The following is a 21,516-nucleotide window of genomic DNA, read 5'->3' as shown; positions in this document are numbered from 1 at the left end:
GTATCGCCTCTCCCACCTCCGAGCCCAGCCATGTCCAATTCTTTTAAGCGTGACATTCACACGAGGCGGACGCAGCCGTCATGCCGCGGAGGTGACTCAAAGGCAGAGCTGGGAGGGGAGAAGCAGGCAGCCGGAGAGGGAGGCTGGCCTGGGGACAGCTGCTGGCGGTGCCTGTGCCGCTTGGCCCGCTCCAAATGGAGCAACTTTGTTCTGCCTAATGCAGGGTGCCGTTTCCGCAGCCTGCTATTTCCGATGCACGCACACACACAAAAGAACGAGGCATACCTGCCTGCGCTGCTGTGATGTGAGGAGAAGTGGCCCAATTACAGCTTCGTACCTAGCCTTGCCGTTTCCATAGCTTCACAGTGCAGCGCTTCCGTCTCCTGAGGCCATCAGAGCAGGACCCGGCATCTTATCAGCGATCATCCTGGAATATAGCTCTCCTCTAGGCCATACCTGCAGATGGCCAATCTCACTAGCAATGCAGGGTAATATCTTTTCCCACCAGAGCTGTACAATGATTTCTTCTTGTTGTAGTTTGTGTTGCTTCCAAACCAACCTGCATAACCAGTGCGGAGGAGGCAGAGCACAAGGCAGGGCTGCTGCCCGGGGCTCCTCGGAGAGGTCCCTGGGGCTGGGGAGCTGGGGAAAGCTGCTGTCCCAGTGCAAAGGACTCTCTAAGCAGCTCTTGCAACCTGTGCTCTGTCCCTGCTTATGAAAGCACAAGAGGAAACACCCAAAAGGACTTATGGGTTTCCCTGGCCAAACACCATCCTGAATGGCTTCTGGGAGGAGAGGCAATCAGAGAAGCCTGAAAACTGGGCTGAAAGGACAAGATGGAGAGCAGGAGTTTCTCCCAGAGAGGCCAGATCCTGCACTCACTTTGGCCCGTGTGAAAGCAGAACTGTGCCCTGGCAAAATGGGCGCAAAATTCAGATTGAAAAGCCTACCTTGGAAAGATACTGAGTCTTTGTGACCCACTGGGACTGGTGTCTTGCTAAGGATCCTCCTTGTTCCCGGGCCACCTTGACAGGAGAGACTGGGAGAACAGGCCATGCAAAGGCATGGAGTGACTCTGCTGTGATCTGTGCCACTAGCAACCCACAAGAATGATGGAAACATGCTATACGTGGGACATGCAGTGATATCATGAACTGTGTGCTCTAACATATTCATAAAAAGAGCAGCCTGCAACCTCACTTCCCTCAGTCAGAGTCACAGACAATATTGCAAGTCGATAACCTACCCTGCCTCTATTTTGGAGCTCCAAAACCAGATTCACAGGCAAATTAGGCAGGGTGAACTTCCCAAAGCAAGCCAGTCATGCCTCCATGCCAGCCCCTTCTCAGGTCAGGCCAGAGGACTCTTGCCATACCGTCAGGCATTCCCACCAAACATAGCCCAGCGGGATCATAGCGGCACACAAAATAAGGGTCATTCAGCACTCTGTATCTTCTCAGGGATAACGTAGGTAGAGCAGATCCTGCCTTGAGACAGGATGGACTTTGCGACATCTTCCAGTCCTCTGCCTTCCAACTTGGGCAGCCAGGCAGGAATTGTTTGCACAAACAGTTTATCCACCAAAATCTCCAGTTTCAGAATGACCATAATTATTTGTGAATTTGGGGTGCAATTTGGAATGAAAACGGACATTTGTTATCTTAGAACAATCAAATTGTTTCCTTTTTACTTTTATGTTTATAACGGAACTTCCCAACTTTTCACTTGTAATTCATCTAGAAATTTAGTTAATACTGGTAGTAGCTAAAACCATGTGCCTCCTGTCCAAACAACGCTTTTTTTTTCAGAAAGAATAACAAGAACAGTTCATTGTGAGATGATCCAAAGTGATTTCTTTCCCCTGAGTTTTTGATTTAAAAGCCAAAACAAAAACCCTACTTATTCTCACATCCCAAGTATACTTTTGCCACACATCAACTGCTTGCTTGAAATTTTCTATGCTTTCTGGATGATTCAGGCTAAGTTTTTCTATCCAAAATTTAAGCAAAAACTGGATGGTCATTTCTGAGAATGCAGTTTGCTCATTAAGCATGACCATTTCCTTATGAAGATCTTCCACCACCTTGCCTGAAATCTGGCAGGCCATGGCTGTGCTGGGTCCAGACATGCTTGCTCCTTTCCCCAAGGAGCTGCACATATATTCAGCCAAATTATCAGCCTCTGGAAACTGTTGTTTGCAGATTTGTTTGCAGACTGAAAATGCCACAGAATATATGCTCAACCTCTGGAAAACCTACTGCTAGGTCTCTCAAATGGAGCATGCTGCAGGGAGTGTGTGATGGCTGATGGGCCAGCCATGCCACGCCAGCCGAAGGTCTGACCAGCACTGTGTCTGGGTCTGACAGTGTCCAACAGCAGACACCTGGGGAAGGCACATAACCAGGACAAGCATGTTTGATACATTCCCAGCGCCAAGGCCATGTGGCCCAAAGGCTTCCCAAAGTGAAGTTGGGGGGGGTTGTGTTATGCCTTCTGTTCTTTCTTGCTTTTTTTGCCCTAATCTCTCTGTGCAAAGTTTTAAAGGTATATAGGCAGAAGAGTTAGAAGCCTAATGCAAACTCACTGGGTGTCTAGCTTCATGTTTAGCCCCTGAAATATGCCTGCCAGTTAGTCCTCTTGGCCTCCCTTTCAGGGGCAAACTGAGATAACTATGCCCCTTCTTAGCACATGGGTACTGGGGAGAAGGCAACTTCCCCCAGGATTTTCTGCCATGCTCAAAAGAATTTAATTCCCTAGCAAAGCTCAAAGACCACATGGAGAGTGAGGTAGGAGCTACCCAGTGAAGGAAAGCAATGGCTGTGCTATGTTGGGAACAAGTGAATCAGGACCCTGCAGAATAGACAGGACATGGTCATCAAATTCAAGACAGTTTTAAGCTTTGATGGTTCCTGCATGGTCTAACTCTGAGTGCTTGTGCCCTAATGCAGCTGTGTTTGCTGCTGAACAGAAGGTCTGATGTGCCAAAACATCTTCTCAGCAATATCCTCAAATGGTCCTCTGCTGGTGCCTGCCCAGGAGAGCCTGCAGGCAGGGCTCAGAGGCGCTGCATGTGGCATGCCAGCCTTGTGCCTGCCCTTCATGCTGGACTTGGAAGCCACACCTCAGGGCAGGTCTTCGGCTCCATGCAGCTGCTGCTGGGCTCACAGCCTTCTCATGTCGGGCAGTGGAGTTGTGGTCACCCCTTCCTGGGCCAGCATCATCCACATAGCCAAGGCAGGACAGGCTGTGACCCTGTTACCCTTCAGTGGTCTTAAATGGGAGGCTCTCAGGCACCAAACAGGACAGCCCACAATTGACTGAGGGCGTCAGCTCAGTTCAGCTCAGACGCAACTCAGGACAACTGGCAAACACCTCTGAGACAGTCGGAGTAGCAGAGAGGAAGCAAGCTGGGTTCATTTCCCTCTTTACCCTCCCCTCCTGGAGCTCTGCCATGTCCAAAGAGGGGAAAGATGCCAAAAAAATGCAACTAGGATATGAATATGATGTTCAGACTGCAGCATCGGCTGTAACCCAGCCTGAACTCTCTAGCCACAAAGGTCCATCCTGCACTGCAGACAGCAGGGATAACTGCCAGCCCCCAGCTGCCAAACCTTCCTTCTAGCCTCAGCCCTCAGCCACTGGCCCATCGGTGAGCCCATGCTGGCTGCTTCCCGACAGTCCTGCTGCCTGCCCCCCCTTTCTCTCCTGCCTGCAAAGCACTGGCCAGACCAACCTCTCTCCTACCTGTGCACACCTCCATTCCCGCAGGAATGACATGACCCTCAGAGCTGAGATTAGCACACGAGGGAATTGCCAAGGATCCTTTCAGCAGCGTTGTGACACATCGAAGGTTGCTGGCAGAGAGGCTGTCCAAGCAGATGCCGAAGGAAAGGGAGTAGCCCAAGAGTGGTTGTGTCTGGGAGAGGTCCAGGCCATTTGGTTTGGTTTGGTCCCACGTTCATAATGAGAAGTACAGGGCGTTGCAGCCACACACGTCATGATGGAAAGCAGAGCCAGAGATGCAGATGTGAGAAATCATCTCAGTGGAGGGCAGGCACTCTGCTGCAAGGATGCGGTGCTGTTTGGCATGTAGGTCCTCGCTTCTCCCCCAAGTGAGGCGGTACTGGGAAGTCATGGGCTGGAGTCATGTGGGACAGTTCTGCCCAGGGAATTGCAGTCCAGGGGTCCCCACCTGCCCCCAACATTTTGCTCTGGCTCTGAATAGGCCAGAAACCCCAGGCAAAGTTCGAGTCCTGGGCTCCCTTTGCACTGGTATTGCCACCCTAGACTTAGTGCCCAGTCTAGGCACATCAGATCCCAACTGAGGAGTCTTTTCTGGTCTTCTACACTCAACACATCAGTGCAGAAATTTGGGATGAAGCAGAAGAGCCATACCTGGCTCTTGGCATCCTGGAGCAGGAATGAGGTCCCCAGGTTGCATTACATCCATGTACAGCACTCATGTGAGAGCCAAGCCTGGCTCATAGGGGTTGGGAGGAGAGAGCTGGGTCTGCAAATTGCCCATGACTGGAGGGAGGCTCAGCAGGGCTGTGGGCAGAGGAGGTTTTGCCCAGGTCTGGTGCATGCTGCACGCCTGTTCCTGGAGAGGGAGAGGGGACCAAGAAGGGCTTTGGTCTCCAGCCTGGGAGATCCAGCAGCTTGTCTGAGCTGCAAGAGAAGTGGGAGGAAATAGAGAAAACTGGGTATAAAGAGACGCTGCTGTAGATTTGCTCCAACCCTGGCTCTGGCAGCACTGGGATCTTTGTTAAGAACTGACTTTCCCAAGTTTAGGAGGCTGGGAGATGTGTGGAATAAATTGTTTGTGACACTGACTCCTACACTTCCAGATTCACACGGGATTTAGCCACCCAACTCCCAGTTAAGTCAGTGCCAGTTATTAAGGTCAGTAGGAGTCGGGCAGCTAAGACTTGGGCAATGCTCTGAGGCACTGCCACCACTCCCAGAGCTGCCCCATGCCACCTGGGCACTCTTCCATTCCATTTAGAGCAGACCTGTGAACTGCCTGTGTTTCAGTTTCAAAATGATATAATTAAATCATTCATTCAATTGAGCTCCTTCTTGGGATTATTCTGAAGAGAGAAGAGGAGAGGAGCGGAGCGGAGCAGAGAGCAGAGCAGAGCAGAGATCTTGCTCTGATTCAGGAACAGGCTAGTCTGTTTTGCTGTTGTTTCTACATGGTTTCGCTTCTCTCTTTCCCCCTCCCACTACCTGAGGTTTCAAATGCTCCAGGGAGATGTCTTGATTAACCACAGGTTTTTTTGGCAGCTATGTTTCATACAAACTCTCTTCCAGCTAATCCTTCCCAGCTTTTGTTGTTGTTGTTGTTATTTTTATTATGTTTCTTTTTTTACAGACCCCCTGTTTCCAGTTGTACTTAACCTGGCCATGTCCCTTTAAATACCACAGCCTGGGCAGAATAGGGGATCAGTCCTTTGACAGGAGCTAAAGTCCTGTTTGATCTGGATTAGATGCTGATTTTGCTTACCAGACTAAAGACTGAGGGAGACCATGCAGTGCCTGTGTTTGCACAAACCTGCCTGGTTACATTCCTCCTCTTCCCTGTGTCCAGCCAAAGGGGCGAGCACAGTGCTGTGCACACAGCTTGAAATCAAAGGGGGAAAAGGCCACTTTATCTGGAGATGCAAGAAAACAGAGGTGGGAGGACAGAGTCTGCAGCTAGATGCTGTGTTGAAGAGCTGGTTCAGGTGGCAGACCGTCCCAAGACAGAGGGTGCAGGCAGGTCACCACCCATCAGCTGAGCCTTACTAACATGCCCATGTACATCTCAGCTCTTGGCAGACACTGTATGGCTTCACCCAGGAGTCTCCAGCTAAGTCTTGCTGCCAGTTCCTTGCAGGTTGGAGTTAAAATATGTTATGCCAGGATTCACCTCTGGCCTTTCCTTGGTTTCTAATGAACTATCTCTTGAAGGGACAGGACAGAGTACGGTGGCATCAAGGACTCCACCTTGTCCTGTTCCCCAGCAAATTGTATTTTCTACAGCAGTTCCCATCTCCTCTGTGTCTCCTTTCCACCCTCAACTCCTCCCTCTTCCCCTGCCTTTTTGTCTGTTCCTTCTGCCCAAAGGACACGTTTCTCTCTCTCCTGCTCTCCCTTCTCTTGCCCCTCTCCAGACTCTCCCATGCAATCCCCAATCCTCTCACACTTCTGTTCCGCACTGGCCCACACCCCCCAACTCAGCCCTGCTCTGAGCCCCCCAGGAGTAGCAACACCATATCCGCAACCCTGCAGCTCAGCCTCCCAGATGAGTGCTGGGGTCCTTCCTCCCACAACTGTTTCCTCTGCAAGGGACCACGACTGAACCAGGGCCAGGAGATATGGCAGGGGCTACCAGTGAGCTCAGGGAGCAGTGTGTGGCACCCCCATTACACACACACATATCCTCCAAGCAAAGACAATTTAAACCTCCCCTTGCAGGTGTCTCAATGGTAATTTGTCTGGACTTACCACAAAAGGCAACAAATCATCCTGCCCATGGACACCCTCCAGACCATGCAGAGCAGGAGGTGACCATGGCTCAGTGCCAGAGTCCTTGCCCCACTCAGCCTGGCTCCTGCACCCATGGCCTCACTGCATGTAGGGGGAGCAGCAAGCATGTAGTGTGGGCTCTGCCCCAGCCCAGCCTCATCTCGTGCTCCCCGGGTTAAAAGGCCTGGTGCATCTGCGATCTGACTGCACTCTCTGGATTGGTACTCTGAGCTGAGCTGTCTCATGCCCTTGGGGTCTCTTCTCCCAGTACTCCCCTCCATCACCACCACCACCACGTCAGCTCTCTTCCCTCCTCTGCCCCAACAACCATGCAGACCAAATCTTCCCTCCCAGGCAGGGCCAGGCTTGCAGGGCTGTCCAGAAGGTGTTAGCATGGCAGTTGTGCCCTATGGACGTCACCAAGCATCAGTGCAAAGCAGGATCAACTCCTGAAGCAAACCAAGCCTTGGCCTGGCAACAGGGCAAAGAGTGTCTCTTGCTTACGCAGGCTGACGTGTGAGTCAGATTGGGTGCAGAGCATGGCCACCCACCCTTCTCCAGGGAGCATCTGCCACTGGGGACAGTGCCCACGTCGCCCAGCGGCAGGAGGAGCTGTCAGTGCTCATTAGTGCACTGTGCTTGCAGGGACATGTCACCGCGGCTTGCTTCCCGCACGCTTCAGTCGCCTCGGCACGCCACGCCGGCAAACGGCTGCTGGTAACAGCCGTGTGTTGACCTGAATACTTTTCTCTGGAGCTGTGGAGGTGGAGGGGGCAGAGTGTGTGCCCTGCTTGCACATGTGCATCTTGGGAAGAATGCGAGGTAGCTTGGCCCTAGGACAGTCATAGGCATAGTGGATAGGGTGCCAGGCACATCTGGCTAAGGGTTGCTGTGGTGCCAGGCATCTGCTTACCGTGGTTAGCCTTACACCATTGGGGCTACCATGGCTTTTCAGCACTCCTGAACTTGCAAACCATTACCCAAACATGGTACAAAATTAGACAGCACCTAGCATAACAAAATATCAACTCTATTAAGAACTCCCTGAACTTGCCCAGGCACACCCTTTGCCTGAGCTAGGCTGGGGAATTCCAGGGAATTATGCAGCAATTTGTACTTCTGTAAAGCTTCTGGTTCCCAGCTTTGGAAGGGAGACCTGTGCCTGTGATGGCAAGGTGGAAGGATGTCAAAGGAAATGCGTCACCACTGTCACGTGAGTGGGAGCTTCTGGAAGATTGCAGCAATGAGTGGGTCACAGCTGAGAGCTTCTGAGCCATGCTGAGCTCTCCTGCTCACTCTCAGGGGTTCAGCACTGTCCAGCTTTGCAGGAGAGGAAGGAGGAAGGTGCAGGACATATGAGTCCTTTGTAAGCTCTGATCTCCTGGCATGTCTGCTCCCTCTATTGGGAAACTGAATCCACTGGAAGTGGGGAGGCTCATGACCATGCTGCTGCTGGAGGTAGCATTACTTACAGCAGATGGAGCTTTAAAAAGAACAGGGCCAGCGAGTGAGATAAAATGAAGAAATTAATGACTGCAAAGGTCAAGCAGGATGTACTCCTTGAGGCCCTGATCCTTGGCTCCCACTGATCAACTTGGAAAAAGTGGGCTCAGATGACTTCGAGTGCTGCTGTCCTTGGCCTGCAGGGCTGGAAGAGCAATGGGCACTGGTATTGCCCACCTGCCCAGACCTCACATCCCTGAAGATAACATAAGTTTTCTCAGCAACAGCAAGGGCAGGTGAGAAGAGGCAGAAATCCAGGGCCCTGTCAGGGTAAAATGATGCTACATTTTGGCACATCCAGGAAAGAAAGGGGGAGATGCTCTTACTGTCTTGTTTCCTGTCCCAGAGAAACCCTGACCACAGAAGGTGGTCTTGTGAAATACCCTGGGCACCACCCCTCTTTGGCAAGGAAGAGGAGAACAGGAAAGGCAAGAAAGTAGGTGGCACTAACTGGCACATCTGGGAAAAGGGACAGAATACTTTGGGAGGTTTCATCTATGCTTATCCTGTTCCTATACCCTTCCTGGGTTTGGTATAGCCTCTTTTAACACTTGCTGGCTCATAGGTTTGCCTGTTGCCAATCAGTGCGACACAAGCTAGCAGTTCCTCCGGCCCCAGCAGGCCTGCCAGGCTTGCTTGGCCTTAGGGAGAGGGCTGCAGGCTTGGGACACAGTATCCAGCCAGGCCACTCGCAGGATGAGCAAGCCAAAAGATCTCAAACACAAAGCAGGAGATGGCAGGGAACGTTTCCTGCTTCGCAAGGTCTCAACACCCAGCCCTGGAGCAGAAGAGCAAGAGGGCTGTGGGGCAGGCTGGAGGCAAGCAGCAAGGCAGCCGGATCTTGTCTCCCTGCTGCCCATGGTACCACCTGGCTGGCATCATGAGTACTACATCCACTCACAATGTGTCGGGGGGAGGGGAAGGGGGGGGCATAACCCCCCAGGACAGAGGATTCATGATGCCTGTCAGTGCCAGTGTCCAGGCAAGGTGAGGCAGCCCCAGCTGATCCAGGCTGCAAACCCGCCGGCCTGGGCTGGTACCTGTTGCCTCTGCTAAGCCCCTGCTCAGCTGCTGTTATTCACAAGTCATCATCCAAAGGCTGAATATTAATGCTGGGGCTGCAGCCACACCAGTCACTCCCTCCCCTTCCTGCAATGCAAAGGCCTCAGCAGTTTTTTTCCCCCGATAACATAGCATCTCGTATTTAGTAGCCTCCTTCTGCTGTCACGGGCCGACCTATTTCTCACAAATCCTGACTGCTCTGGCCTTAAAACATCTTGACGCAGTGCTGAAACTGGTCTTGGCACAGCAACAAGTCCCCGATTAAGCAGGAGCCACAGCGGATTGGTGTGAACTTTGCAGCGAGCAAATGTTGCCTGGTTTGAATCTGGGGGCACCTACGTGTGCACCAAGAATAGTCAGGCCTCATCCTTGATTAAAAGGAAAGACACCGTTGCTCAGCCAGAGCACATGCTCCTTGTTGCCCACAGGGTCTTCCTCGCAGTGGGGTATGCTGGAGAATGGGGCATGCTGCAGATGCTGAAAGAGGTGGGGTGATGACAAGGGGCCAGGGAGGAGAGAGATGTCCCCCTCCATGCAGGAGACACTGTCACTGCCCAAGTTCTCACAAACTCTACAGGGCACAGGGATGGGAGCAGAGACCCCAGCTCCCTGCTAACCAAGGATGCTTCCTCCCAGCCAGGACAAGGCAGGAGGCAGCCCTGCTGAGTAGAAAGCTGAGCTCCAGGCAGGGTGTCAGGTCCTGTGGTACACAGGTCCTCAGGGCAGGAGGACCTTGGGGAATTTCTGCACATCCCCAACTAGAAAAAAACACCTGTGACTCCTGCAGCAAAGTCCTTGGCATCCCATAGAGCCACGCTGTGATGGCCAGTCTGAGGATCTGGGCCAGCTAGGGCCACAGCTCTGCCTCACCTGGGACCCAGCTCATCTCAGAATGGTTGGACACAGGAGTGGGTGTCATCTCCCACCTACAGCCCACTTTCCAGGGGCTCTGCTGCATATACATCCGCCTCACATGGCTCCCAGGCACAGGGAGACCTCGGTGTGTGGTGGTAGGTCAGGGAGTTTGAAAGCCCCAGAGATGCACTGAAGTGATGAAGGATCTCCCAGGGTTCATCTTCCCTGAGAAAAGCCTATAGATTCTCTTCAGGCTTGCTCCAGAACAGAGACAACAATGCCATCAGCTCTTTGATCCAGTGTCACAGAATCACAGAATCACAGAATGGTTGAGGTTGGAAGGCACCTCTGGAGATCATCTAGTCCAAGCCCCCTGCTCAAGCAGGGTCACCTAGAACATGTTGCCCAGGATCGCATCCAGGCGGGTTTTGAAAAATCTCTAGAGAAGGAGACTCCACAACCTCTCTGGGCAACCTTCCAGTGCTCTGTCACCCTCACAGTGAAGAAGTTTTTCCTGTCCTGGCAGGATCTTCCTGCTGCCCCCATCACACACCTCAGCATGGGCACCATCTGGGGAAAGAAACCAATTCAGTACTTGTTCCTGGTGAATAAGCTACAAAAGAGGGGAGATTTTTAGTCTGAATTTGCAAAATGCACAATGTTGAGAAGAACTTCAGCCAGGGCTGAAAATTGGGCAGAAAAGTTCACAGGAGCTTTGTGACACAGGGGAGAGTTCACCCGGCCAGCCAGGGAGAACTGAATGGAGAGAGATTTATTTAGATTGATATTGCTGTGTGAGCTGACCCAGCAGCTGACAGGCACAGCCTAAGGTTCCAGACTAGAAGATGATCAGAAAGCTCATAACAGTCCATAACAGCCCCAAAAAAGCAGGCAGCGTGGTGGCCAGGATTCCCTATGGCTCCCCATTACCGGTGAGGGGTGGCAACCCACTGACAACCTCCCTGGGCTAAACCTGTCCCGGTAGCCCCACTGGCAATTGGCACCAGAGCGGCATGTCCCAGGCCAGTGATGCTGTCTGCACAGGTCATATCCAGCTGAGATAGAGGCCAGGGTTGCCAAGCCCCCCGATGCAAGAGCAGCAGCTGCCTCACTCTGCAGTGGCATCAGCTCAGCCCACGTGCCAGGACACACAGGGAAGCAGCCACAGATGGCCTGGCCCTGCAGGAGATGCCAACCACCTCTCTGCCTGGCATGGAGGCTGGCCGGACCGTGTCTTGGCCCCACTGAACTCCCCTGGCTGTGCAGCATTCCTACGTGGTGCACCCACGCTTCTCCCCAGCCCACCGGTCCCTGCTGGGACCTCTTGCCGCCCTCTCGCCCTTGGGTTGAAGCAGAGTCACCCAGCAGCTCCCAGGCCTCCTTGTTCATGGCCAACCCCATCCCATCTTTGCAGAGCTGCCAGTGCCACCCAAGTTTACAGCTCCCGCTCGCCCTCCTCAGCTCACCGCCTGCTTCCCTGCAGCTCCTGAGCCCTGACTGGAGCTGGAGAGGGCACGAGAGCAGCGGTGCCCGTGCCTCTGAGACCTTCCCATGGTGACCAGCATGGCTGGCCACCTCAGCCTCTGCAACGGGAACCCTTTGCCAGATGCTCCTGGGCCAGGCTCCAACCTGCAAGCAGCATGGCACCACCCCTCCAGGGCCATGCAGGGCCCAGGCATGACCGGGCACCCTGGTCAGTGGCCACCCTGCACCATGGGGGCCCTGCGGAGCTGGGGAGCTGGCTATCTCCAGGGATAGCCACTACCATGCTTTCCCCAGCTGCAGCTGTGTCGCAGGAAGGGCCGCCAGGCTGGTTGGGGGTGGAAGGGGGGGTTGCACGTCCCACCCTGCCTTTGAGACACAAAGGAAGCGCCTTGAACTTCCCCGTTGAACATTAACCGAGCGTGGCAGCAAGCGCCTCTGCTGCAGCTTTGCCCGCCCCGCCGTCACGGCCGAGCTGCAGCAAAGCGGTGGGAGCGACGCTGCCCGCGGCCTGCCCCAGCCTGCCCGGGGAGGTCACACTCAGCCCGTGGCGCTCGCAGCAAGCCCGCCATCCGGCTCAGCTGAAGCACATTTTGTTCGGCGTTTCCTGCATCCTGCTCACATTCCCTGTGCCGGGAGGGAAGGAGGGAGGAAGGGAGGGAAGAGGGGGACGCGTGGGTCAGTGCGAGGTCAGGCTGCTAATTGCATCCAAGAGCATGGCAGGCCTGGAGGACGCCATCAGCCCACCGGGCCACAACTGTGACCCAAAACAGTGGCAGGAAGGACGGTAGGCCAGGGAGGCCAACGGTGGCTCCGGTGGGTGGCAAGGTGGCAAGGCGAGGGGCAGGGGGCTATCAGCACACTGCGCAGCCTGGAAAGCATCCATCCCACTCCAGAGCGGGCTGTGTGAGCACCCCTGAGGCATGCAAAGCCACTTGCAGTTGCTGGGGGTGCTCTCGTGGCAGGCCAGCCTCACTCGCCCAGCCTGAGTCACCATCTGAGAGGTGCCTGTGTGCAGCTCCGTCATCAGCACGGCGGTCACAGCTCCTGCTGCCAGCTCTGGTGCAGCTCTCCCTGCACCAAGGGCTCCAGGGATCATCCTCCCCCCAGTCTGGCTGAGCCAGCTCTTTGTTCAAACCCCTGCTTGTGCTGCCGTCATGCCCGTGGCCACGCATCCCTGCCAGCCCCCGCCCAAGCTCTGCGTTGGGCACCAGAGCCTCACAGCATCATCTGCTTCTGTCCTCCTACGCAGAGGCTGAGCCACCAAGGTCAAGCGGGAAGGAGGGCTTGAACCCAGTCGTGCCCTCTGTGTCAGCACACAGTAGAACTGGCAGCAACTGGCAGCAGGTTGTGTTGACTCCTCTTCCAAGTGTTAATGAGGATGTTAATTAAGAGTGACCCCCCCCCCCCATGCCAGCCCTTGTGGTACCGCTTAAGCAGCTCCCTCAACACTGTGCAGAGCTCATTATCACCGTTTCACCCTCCTGGTGCCGCCCAGCAGCCGGTCCCAGCCCCGGCACCCAGCCCTCCTGGACCTGGGGGATGGCAGCCTGTGGGATTCCCCCCCCCAGCAGCTTGGGCGGGCTGGAGGCATAGCACAGCGCATGGTTTGTGGCCAGCAGCAACATCATGGCTGCATGTGGTGCAGAAAATGGGCTTGGTCTGCAGGGATGCCTAAGGTCCCTGCACCATGCTTGCCTGGACTGGAGCTTGTTTGCAAGCAGAGGGCCATCCACCACCCCAGGAGCCACAGAGGTAGAGATGCAGCCCAGTATGGGGGTGAGCAAGCAGTGGTGTGGAGGGGCTACCCCATCTCCCACCTCCTCACAGCCCCACCACCCCAGGCCCACTCACAGGGAGGGTTTGAATCCCATCTTCTCTCCAGCTCCATTTTATCTCACAAACTGTTTTTTCCTTGTCCATCCTGGGGAAGGCCCTGCTAACACCCATGTCCCCCAGCTAACATCCGTGTTTCCTGCCAATGCACGCAGTCCCTGCAAATGCCCATGTGCCCTGTGAATGCTCATCTCCTCTGCTATTGCCCATATTCCCTGCCAATGCTCACATCCCCTGGTATCATCCATGTCCCCTGCCAATGCCAACATCCCTTGCTGATGCCCACGTCCTTTGTTAATGTCCACATCCCCTGTCAGCACCCACAGCCCCTGATAATGCTACCTCTGGCCCCAGGGCGCTGGGACCCACCCCAGTGCAAGCACGGTGCCTGGAGGCCAGGAGCAGTGTCGGTGCCCACATGAGCCGAGGAGCATGCAGCTGCTGGGGGTGCCAGTAATTGGCATGACAGCAAGGCTGGGGGTCTTCAGGGGGCTGGGGAGGCTACTGCGACATGGGGAGTGGTGCCAGTCACTGCTTCCCAGCTCCAGACCCCATGCAAGGGGCAAGAGGACTATCAGTGCAAAGACAGGCATGGGCAGAGGCCGTTCCTGCTGCACAGGCACCGTCCCCCCTCCCGCCCACACTCGGGCCTGCAAGCTGCTCCAAAATCACACACCTGCATGGGTGCCAGCTCCGGGCACAGCAGCTGCACCGCCTGCAGGGCATGGCCTGTGCCAGCTGCCTCGCAGCCAGGCAGAGCGGCTGGGAGGGGGCCTGGCTCCCAATCGGAGATGCTCTCCCCCCTGTACTCTGTGTCCAAAGTGTGCTGCCCTGGGTGCCTTCCCCTGCACCTCCCCAGGGCTTGGCAAGGTGCTCGCTGGAGCATTAGGGCTGCCACAGTGTGCCATGCCTGAGTGATGCCTATCAGGGTTTTGGGGGGGACACACTCCGCGCCTCAGTTTCCTGTCTGGTGAAAGTGTGGGGATTTCCCTGGGGGAAAGCAGGGCTGGGGGCATTACGGCTCCACAGTGGGGAGTAAGCCTGGGGTTTGCCCCATCTGCAACTGGCCTGGGGGCATTTCCCCACCCTGCAGCCTGTGCTGATGGCAGCCCCCGCAGCTGTACGTACAGCACCAAGCGCAGACCTGCCAGGGAGACATGGCTGGGAGATCCCTCACCCTGCTGGGGCCAGGCAGCCCTCAGCCCTGCTGCGCTGCCAGCCATGGCAGCAACAGCGGACGGTGGGTGGGCTCACACCAGTCAGCTGGGGACAGTGGGCAAAAGCATCCCATGACTGGGGGCTGCCTGGGCATGGCCTCACAGGGCAGCCCCAGCTGTGGCTGCTGCCGAGGATGAAATAGCAGCACCTCCGCCCAACATGGGGGTCGGGGCTGGAAAGCCCCATGCGAGGGTCTGCATGCCATTTCCCCTTCCCACCACCCTCCAGGACAGCCTCCCAGCATGGGGCAGGGGCCAGTCCCCCCAGGTGCCAGCACTGCCCATTCACACCATCCCAAATGTTAGCCACAGTCATAAAAATCAGTCGGACTCCTGTTTTCCACCTTAAACACCACCCCCTCACACACATTCCTGCTAAGTGATTTCGGCTGTTGCCCGAGCAATGCAAACAGGGAACCAGCTCCCTGCAGACACTTACCAGTGCCAAACTGGTTGGTGCGGGGCATGCACGCACCCCGGGTACGCCATGCAGCACAACGTTCCTCGGCGTGAGCGGTGGCACGCAGGCTCTGTTGTCCCTGCAGACATTGTGGCTCTGTCCCTTGCCACCCTGGCTCAGCTCCATCCATCGCGGGCTCCAGGCTGCCCAGCTTGCACCCCTGGGCACAGCCAACAGCATGACCCAGCCGCTCCAGGGCAGGGGGCAGGGTTTCCCACACAAAATTCCTGTCCCTCGGCACAAGCCTGGTGGCGATGAATGTGGCAGGGTGGCCTGAGTCGAAAGCTGGCGGAGATGGAAGTTTGTGGAAGTTTTCCTTAAGGACTTTCAAAGGGCTCCTCTGTGATTTCTGCCTTCTCTGGGGCTTGGCAGGTCCATGCCTGGCAGGGAGGGAGCAGAGCTGCGTGAAGTCCACGTACCTCCATCGCCTCCCTGCCTTCCCCTCCTGCTGGGCTGCACATCTGTTGAACAGATGCTCGGCTCCGGGCACCCGCCCGGCCCAAAAGTTGGCTGGAGCCAGGGACAAAGACCTCTGGCTACCTCCTCCCAGTGAGGTAGGAGCCAGGTCTGCCACGTCACGTCACATCTGCCTCTTGCCCTGGCTGCGATGGGGCCCGATCTCGCTCCCACGTGGCCCAGGAGACCCTGGGACCTTCTTGGGACAAGGCGGGCCGGTGCAGGGCTTCCTGCAGGCGCGGGCAGGTGGGACGCAGCTGACGCCACCCACAGCCTTGTCTCCGCTCGCCAAGGGCTGCGCACATGACACCGTCTGCTTTCGGGAAGGGCTGGCTTGAAGCACGGCACCGTCCTCCTCCCAAACGACCATGATGATGGAGAGCATGTCACGACACCCCACGGCCTTGGCAGCGATCCCAGCAGCCACCATCCTACGGCCAGGCCCAGCACTACCTCCAGCAGCCCTCTGCCCTGAACAGCTCGCGCTGACCCAGTGCTGGGCCCTGGTGGAAAAACACCTGCAGAAAAAACAGCCTAGAAAAACAGACCTGTGGTCTCACCAAATATTCAGTCACCTAAACTTACTCACCTTGAAGAGTTTCTTTCTCTACATTTTCATTTTCTACTTGTCCTGACAAAACAACTCTCAGTGCAGTTATCTGTGGCACGTTAATTATTTTCTTTTACAAAAACAAATGGCGTGTGCAACACGGTAAAACTCCAGGCAGGTCGAGCTGTGAAATATTCCTGGGAGGAGACACAAGGCTGGCTTAACCCAGCTACCACCAGGATTAAACATGCGCAGATTTAGCTGGCGACGCTGTTCCTAGGTCATTATTTTGTCAGGTGGCCGAGTTCCCCTTGCTGGGATGCCGGGGCTGGCTGGAGGGATCCCAACGGCGTCCACATGCACGGGCAGAATTGTGGAGCCAGGAGCACTCGCGCTGCCCCAGCAAGACGGGAAGCGGAAAGCAGCCGGCTCAGGAGCTGTGGGTTATGCGGTGTGATGGCCCTTTCCGAGCTGCAGCATCCCCCGCTCCCAGCACGTTTGCGGTGGGGGCAAGTCCCCAGGGCGGCCGTGCCCCAGCGCCGCCAGCCAGCCCCGGGCTGGCACCAAGAGGGGGCTCTCGCCCGTGCCCCGCGCGCAGGGCTGTTCTGCTCCCGGTGCGCACCCCTGCCGGGACCGGAGAGCCGGGGCCGCGGCCGAGCTGGGGCTGCCACCCTGCCCCGCCGTCGTCACCCCGCGCAGCACCCAGCGGCAGCCCCCTCCCCTCGCCCCAGCGCAGGGGCAGCTCTGCCTGCGCCGGGGAGCGGCGAGCAAAGCCGGCGGGGAAAGGAGAGGCAGCGAGACCCCGGAGCGCGCCCGCGGCCCCCACGGGGCGCCGGGCAGGCGGAGGGGCCGCGGGGCACCGGCCGCGTCGCTGATGGCGCGGGGGGCTGGCTCGGCTGCCGGCGGCGTCGTGGGGGGGGCCGAACTGCTTGAGACGGGGATGGAGAGAAATAACAAAGCTGTAAATCATGACACAAAACATGCATTCATTTTATTCACAAAAACAGCCTGGATCGCTAAAACATTACAAACAGCATTTCAATTTAATGATGTAGAGAGAGCTGGAGAGACGGGGATTTGAACAGAAGAGAAATATCACTTTTCGTAACTGCTTCAGCACAGGTCCTGCAATATTATTTTTATTTTGATTTTAACTTCAGTAAGTTTACAAAAATGACTTCTAGAAGTAAACCATTGCAATTAGGAGTTTTTTCTGTATGCAGTATTTCTTGTTCTATATTAATAAACTAACAATGACATGTTTTTCTTTTTTTTTTTTCTTCTTTTTTTCCTTTTTCAAGGATCGCCGTTTTTGTAGCAATTGTTTTCTTTCGTCTTTTATACCAAACCTCTTGCTGGTTAAACTTACATACGTGAATGGCTAGGAAAAGGGATACTACATCGCTTTAAACATATTCTCATTTATAAACATGAAGTTGAGGCATTCTAGAAACTATCCACTCTATTGTATGATGGGAAATAATCAAATAAAAAGTATAAATGAGGGTGCAATTAAACAACTGTGCTAAATTACAGTAGTGCTTATTAGTAACTAGATTTTAAAAGGTTACTGTAAATTTACATTCCCTACACAAGTACTGCATCTTTCACACATAAACAACATCAACACCAAAACACAGAAAGAAACTGATTGTCCATACTCTGTCTATTAAGTCTTGGTACTTTACAGATCCATTGTTTTTTTCTTTTAATTATTTTATTTGAAAAGCAGTTAAATGTCTGACTAGGACTTGAAGATGTTAAACAAACGCAAAAAAAAAATTATAAAAACAGGAATGAAATTTTGCGAGAAAATATTTTTGGTTCTAAAGAGACACAGGTGCATCCATTCATTTCAGCCAAAAATCCCTTGCCTGAGACAACACAAGCAAGCAGTGACATTGCACTTGGATGACAGAGCTTTGGGATTCCCGTTCCTACTGAAACCATCTGAATGCAGCTCCTGTAGGAAGCATCACCTTCTGGAAAAGAAGAGAGACAGGGGAAGGGGGAGAAGAACAAAACAGAGAAGGGACAAGGCGTTAAGTTGGGTTGCGGGCACGAGCCCTGCTCTGCGCTGCGGCCCGCTCCCACAGCAGCTGCTCCGGGGGGCTCCTTCCTGGCTGCTCCCCAGGGCCAGCTCAGGTTGGGGGGGGGGGGTTGGGGCCGGTGCTTTTGTGGTCACAGCTAACGAGCCCCCAGGACGGCCTTGTTTACTTGAAGGAGCCTCGTCAAACAGGTATTAGCAGGCAGCGCCGCTAATATCATCAGCACTAAGTTGATTAAAGGCAGCTAAGTAAAAGCAGCAGGCAACCACGCGGAGAGCCCGGGCCGGGCCTGCCCCGTCCCTCACGTCGAGGGCTCGGGCTCGGGCTCGGCAGCGGCGCAGCAGGCTTTGTCCTCGCCGGGGAGGGAAGGATGGGAAGAGCCCACGTCGGAAAAGGCAAAATCTACCCCGGGCTCGGGGAGAAGCCGTCAGCTCCGAGGAGGGCAAGACAGGCTGTAATCCCCGGGATGAGAGCCGCCGGCGCGGCGCATCACGTGCCCCGGGAGCACAATGCCGTATTCTTGGCGGGCGGCTCCCGCCGGAGGGTGCCGGCCCCCGCGCACGGCGGCCGTGAGCTCACCCCGCTCCCTAAGCCGCCCCTTTGTCCGCCCGCTGGCCACGGCACAAAGGGATCCAACCCGCTAAGGAGCTCGCGGTGCCGCGCCGTACCACGGCCCGGCGCGCCCGGCCGCCCTGCCCCGGCGCTGGACCGCTTGGCGCTCGGCGTTATAGCCAGCCCCGGCGCTCCTGGCGCCGTCGGACAAAGCCGGCGCGAGGAAGGCAAGCACGTGGCCTTGCCTGACACGTAAGCTGCCGGCCTTGGGCCCGGTCCATGCCAGGCTCAGCACCCCCCGTCCCCACGCAAGGCTCTGCACCGCGTTTCCAACCTGCAGCAAATGAAGAGCTCCTATCCCTACCCCGTCAAAGGTGCTTGGTGCAGCCAGGCAGGCTTGGAGCCCGCGGGGACCCCGGGTGCTCAACATCTTCGGAAGGGAGCTCAGGCTCGCGCGTGCCGAGCCCCTGGGGCTGTCCTGGGTGCAAGGAGCTGATGCATCCCACAGACCTCAGCCTTCGCGCCTCTCCCTCCAGGGGCCGGCTGGGGAGAGCAGGATCAGGGCGAGGGAGAGCGGCTCAGCACCGTTCTCCTGGCCGGCGGGCTGGGTGCCAGGCCATCGCCCAGGCAGCGTGGAGCATCTCCTGGTTCCCTGCTCGGCAGGACACCCTGGGGGTGGCAACCTGGCCCACACCTGGGTGTTGACACCCTCTTTGATCCTGCCGCCGCTGCTTCAGCAGTCCTGCCTGCTGCCTACCACCACCCCACAGAGACCCGTCTTCCTACAGGTGCTTTTCAAATGAAAGGATGCCTTCCAGCGGCAGAAAAATCCTCATCTCAGAGGGCTTGCGCACACAACAGCAAGCGGCTGCAATACTGTGCCTCGGAGGGTTCCCACCCACCCACGATGGGGGCAGGCAGGAGAACACGCTCCGAGCTGCTTTTATTCCATGTGCACAAGGAATGGGTGAAGCACGACCCTTCCTGCAGCCCAGCCAAAACAGGGGGAAGCAAGCACGTCGCGAGCACCCTGTCTTCCTCTCCCCGGACGAGGCATGGGCCACTAGGCAGGCCCCCCCTCCCCGGCTGCCCCCTCCGCCAGCCACCTGCAGAGGCAGCCAAATGCTCAGGACAAGAGCTCCTAGTCCCTGACCCAGCTTTTCTGCTGGGCAAAGACCTTTGGCTAGGTGTGAGATGAGCAAGAGTCTGTTTAGGGTTGAGACGAGACCAAACAAACTCGTGCCACCAGGGGCCTCGCTGACCTGGGACTGCCCTGCAGCAGCGGTCTACCGCTGAAGGATTTCACCGAAGTTATAACACAGCGACAACAAGGAGGCAGTGGGAACACTCGCTCCTGAAAGGGCATCTGGAAAAACAGCTCTGCAATTGTTCCCGCTGTCCCCTCGCCGCTCCAGACACAATGGCACAGCCTCCGACTTCCCCTCCGGCCGATAGCGAGCACAATGGCCAGGCTGCAGCAAGCAGCCACCGCAGCGGCAGGGCATGGCCTTTCCAGCGGAGCCTGGCACGGCAAGGTGACCTCCCTCACTCTCAGTGCCGGCAGCCCAGCCCGGACCTCCCCTGTGCTTGAGGACGTCAAAAAAATGCTAAGGAGCGCACACGTGAGTTGGGCTGGGACTCCGGCAATTCAGCCACAGGGGGAAAAATGGAAAGACCCCACCCAGCATGCAGGAACAAGAGAAACGCAAGGCACCAGGATGCATCCTGCGACACAGCTGTCTTGCCCAAACACCTTCCCCTGGTCCAAGGGAAGTCAACGGCGTCCTCCGCCTGGGAACAGGCCAGGGCTCAGCTGCTCGCAACCGGACCCCGTGGAGTTGCTAACCTATCGGCGGGCTGTGCGCTGGTGGGACCGCATGGTCCCACACTGAAATCTGTAAGGACACATAGACTCTAAGCCACTCCTGTCCTAGCAGGACACAGGGACAGATGCCTACAGCCTGACCAGGAACCCTGACAAACACTCCTCTCCCCTGCAGAGAAACTCTGGGCACCACTGTGGACCCCTCAGCATCTCACTGCACAGAGGAAAGAGGGATGAAGATGGACAGTAACATGCTCCAGACTCTGATCAGGCTCAATCTTGCATGTGACTAAGCGCCTGATATCGAAGAACACCTCTTTGAAGCCACCTCCAGTACAGGAGAGAGGACAAGAGAACTCGTGTGAGCCAAAGGCCCCAAAAGAGAGATGCTCTGTCCTACTCTGGTAGGAGGATATGACTACCCAGAAAGAGGAGGTGGGATGTTTTCCCAGCTGAATAGAGATGGAAAGCCAGAGCAACATTTACAGGACTAAGTGCTGCCTGTGCAAGGACCATGATGTTTCTAGACGCCAAGAGTCTCCAGGGAAGGCAAAGTGATCCCAAGGGCCACACAATCACCAACAGGACATGCCATCAGATGGGACATCATGCCAGAACTAAGGCCATTTGTGAAAACCTTCCCCTCTTCCCCATGGAGATTCATGTACTGCCCTAAAGCCCAGAAACAGGCCACATTAAGGTCATTAAGCCCCCTCAGGAGCCAGCTGGGCTCTCCTTTGGTCCTTCTCTTGGGTTAAGACGTCTGCAAGACATCTGAGTAACCAGGACAGTGACTCCTTCCCCTACACTCCTGCAGAAGGTACCCCAAAGTGCCTACCTCCACGGGCACCCAGATTTGGGGTTTGGGCACAGAGAGGGAGTGGAAGGGAGATAACAGGAGGTAGAGGGTGGTGCCCAGGTAAGGTAGATCAGACTTTCTCCTACTCCCAATGCATGTCTGATTTACAGAGCAAAATTGAGCTGGGGAAGCCAATGAGTAGAGAGCTGCAGGAATCACAGTTTCCCAACGATCTCTGCATTTGTAACCTAATATCTGGGAAAGATACAAGTGTTCCTGGCAAACAGTGGTGTTGGGACAAGGAGCTATGGCATGGCTCACCCTTCCATGCTGTTCCAGTCTAGATCCCTCAAAAAAGCCC

General features: G+C 55.7%; 1 protein-coding gene across 3 annotated transcripts in view; it reads right to left on the bottom strand.

The window, feature by feature from the left end:
- Window positions 1–16,897: 16,897 nt before the first annotated feature.
- The window catches only part of CXXC5 (CXXC finger protein 5), a 57,588-nt gene continuing 52,969 nt past the window's right edge, over window positions 16,898–21,516 (bottom strand). For all 3 annotated transcript variants that reach the window (XM_067304718.1, XM_067304719.1, XM_013954540.2), the window contains exon 3: window positions 16,898–17,913. In XM_067304718.1, the coding sequence (XP_067160819.1) occupies window positions 17,869–17,913 (45 nt within the window). In that variant the 3' untranslated portion in view covers window positions 16,898–17,868. The remainder of the gene's footprint in view (window positions 17,914–21,516) is intronic.

Source organism: Apteryx mantelli, chromosome 14, assembly GCF_036417845.1.
Source record: "Apteryx mantelli isolate bAptMan1 chromosome 14, bAptMan1.hap1, whole genome shotgun sequence".
Taxonomy (NCBI): Eukaryota; Metazoa; Chordata; class Aves; order Apterygiformes; family Apterygidae; genus Apteryx; species Apteryx mantelli.
The sequence above is the reverse complement of the archived record's forward strand: the minus strand, read 5'-3'. Positions and strand labels throughout refer to the sequence as shown.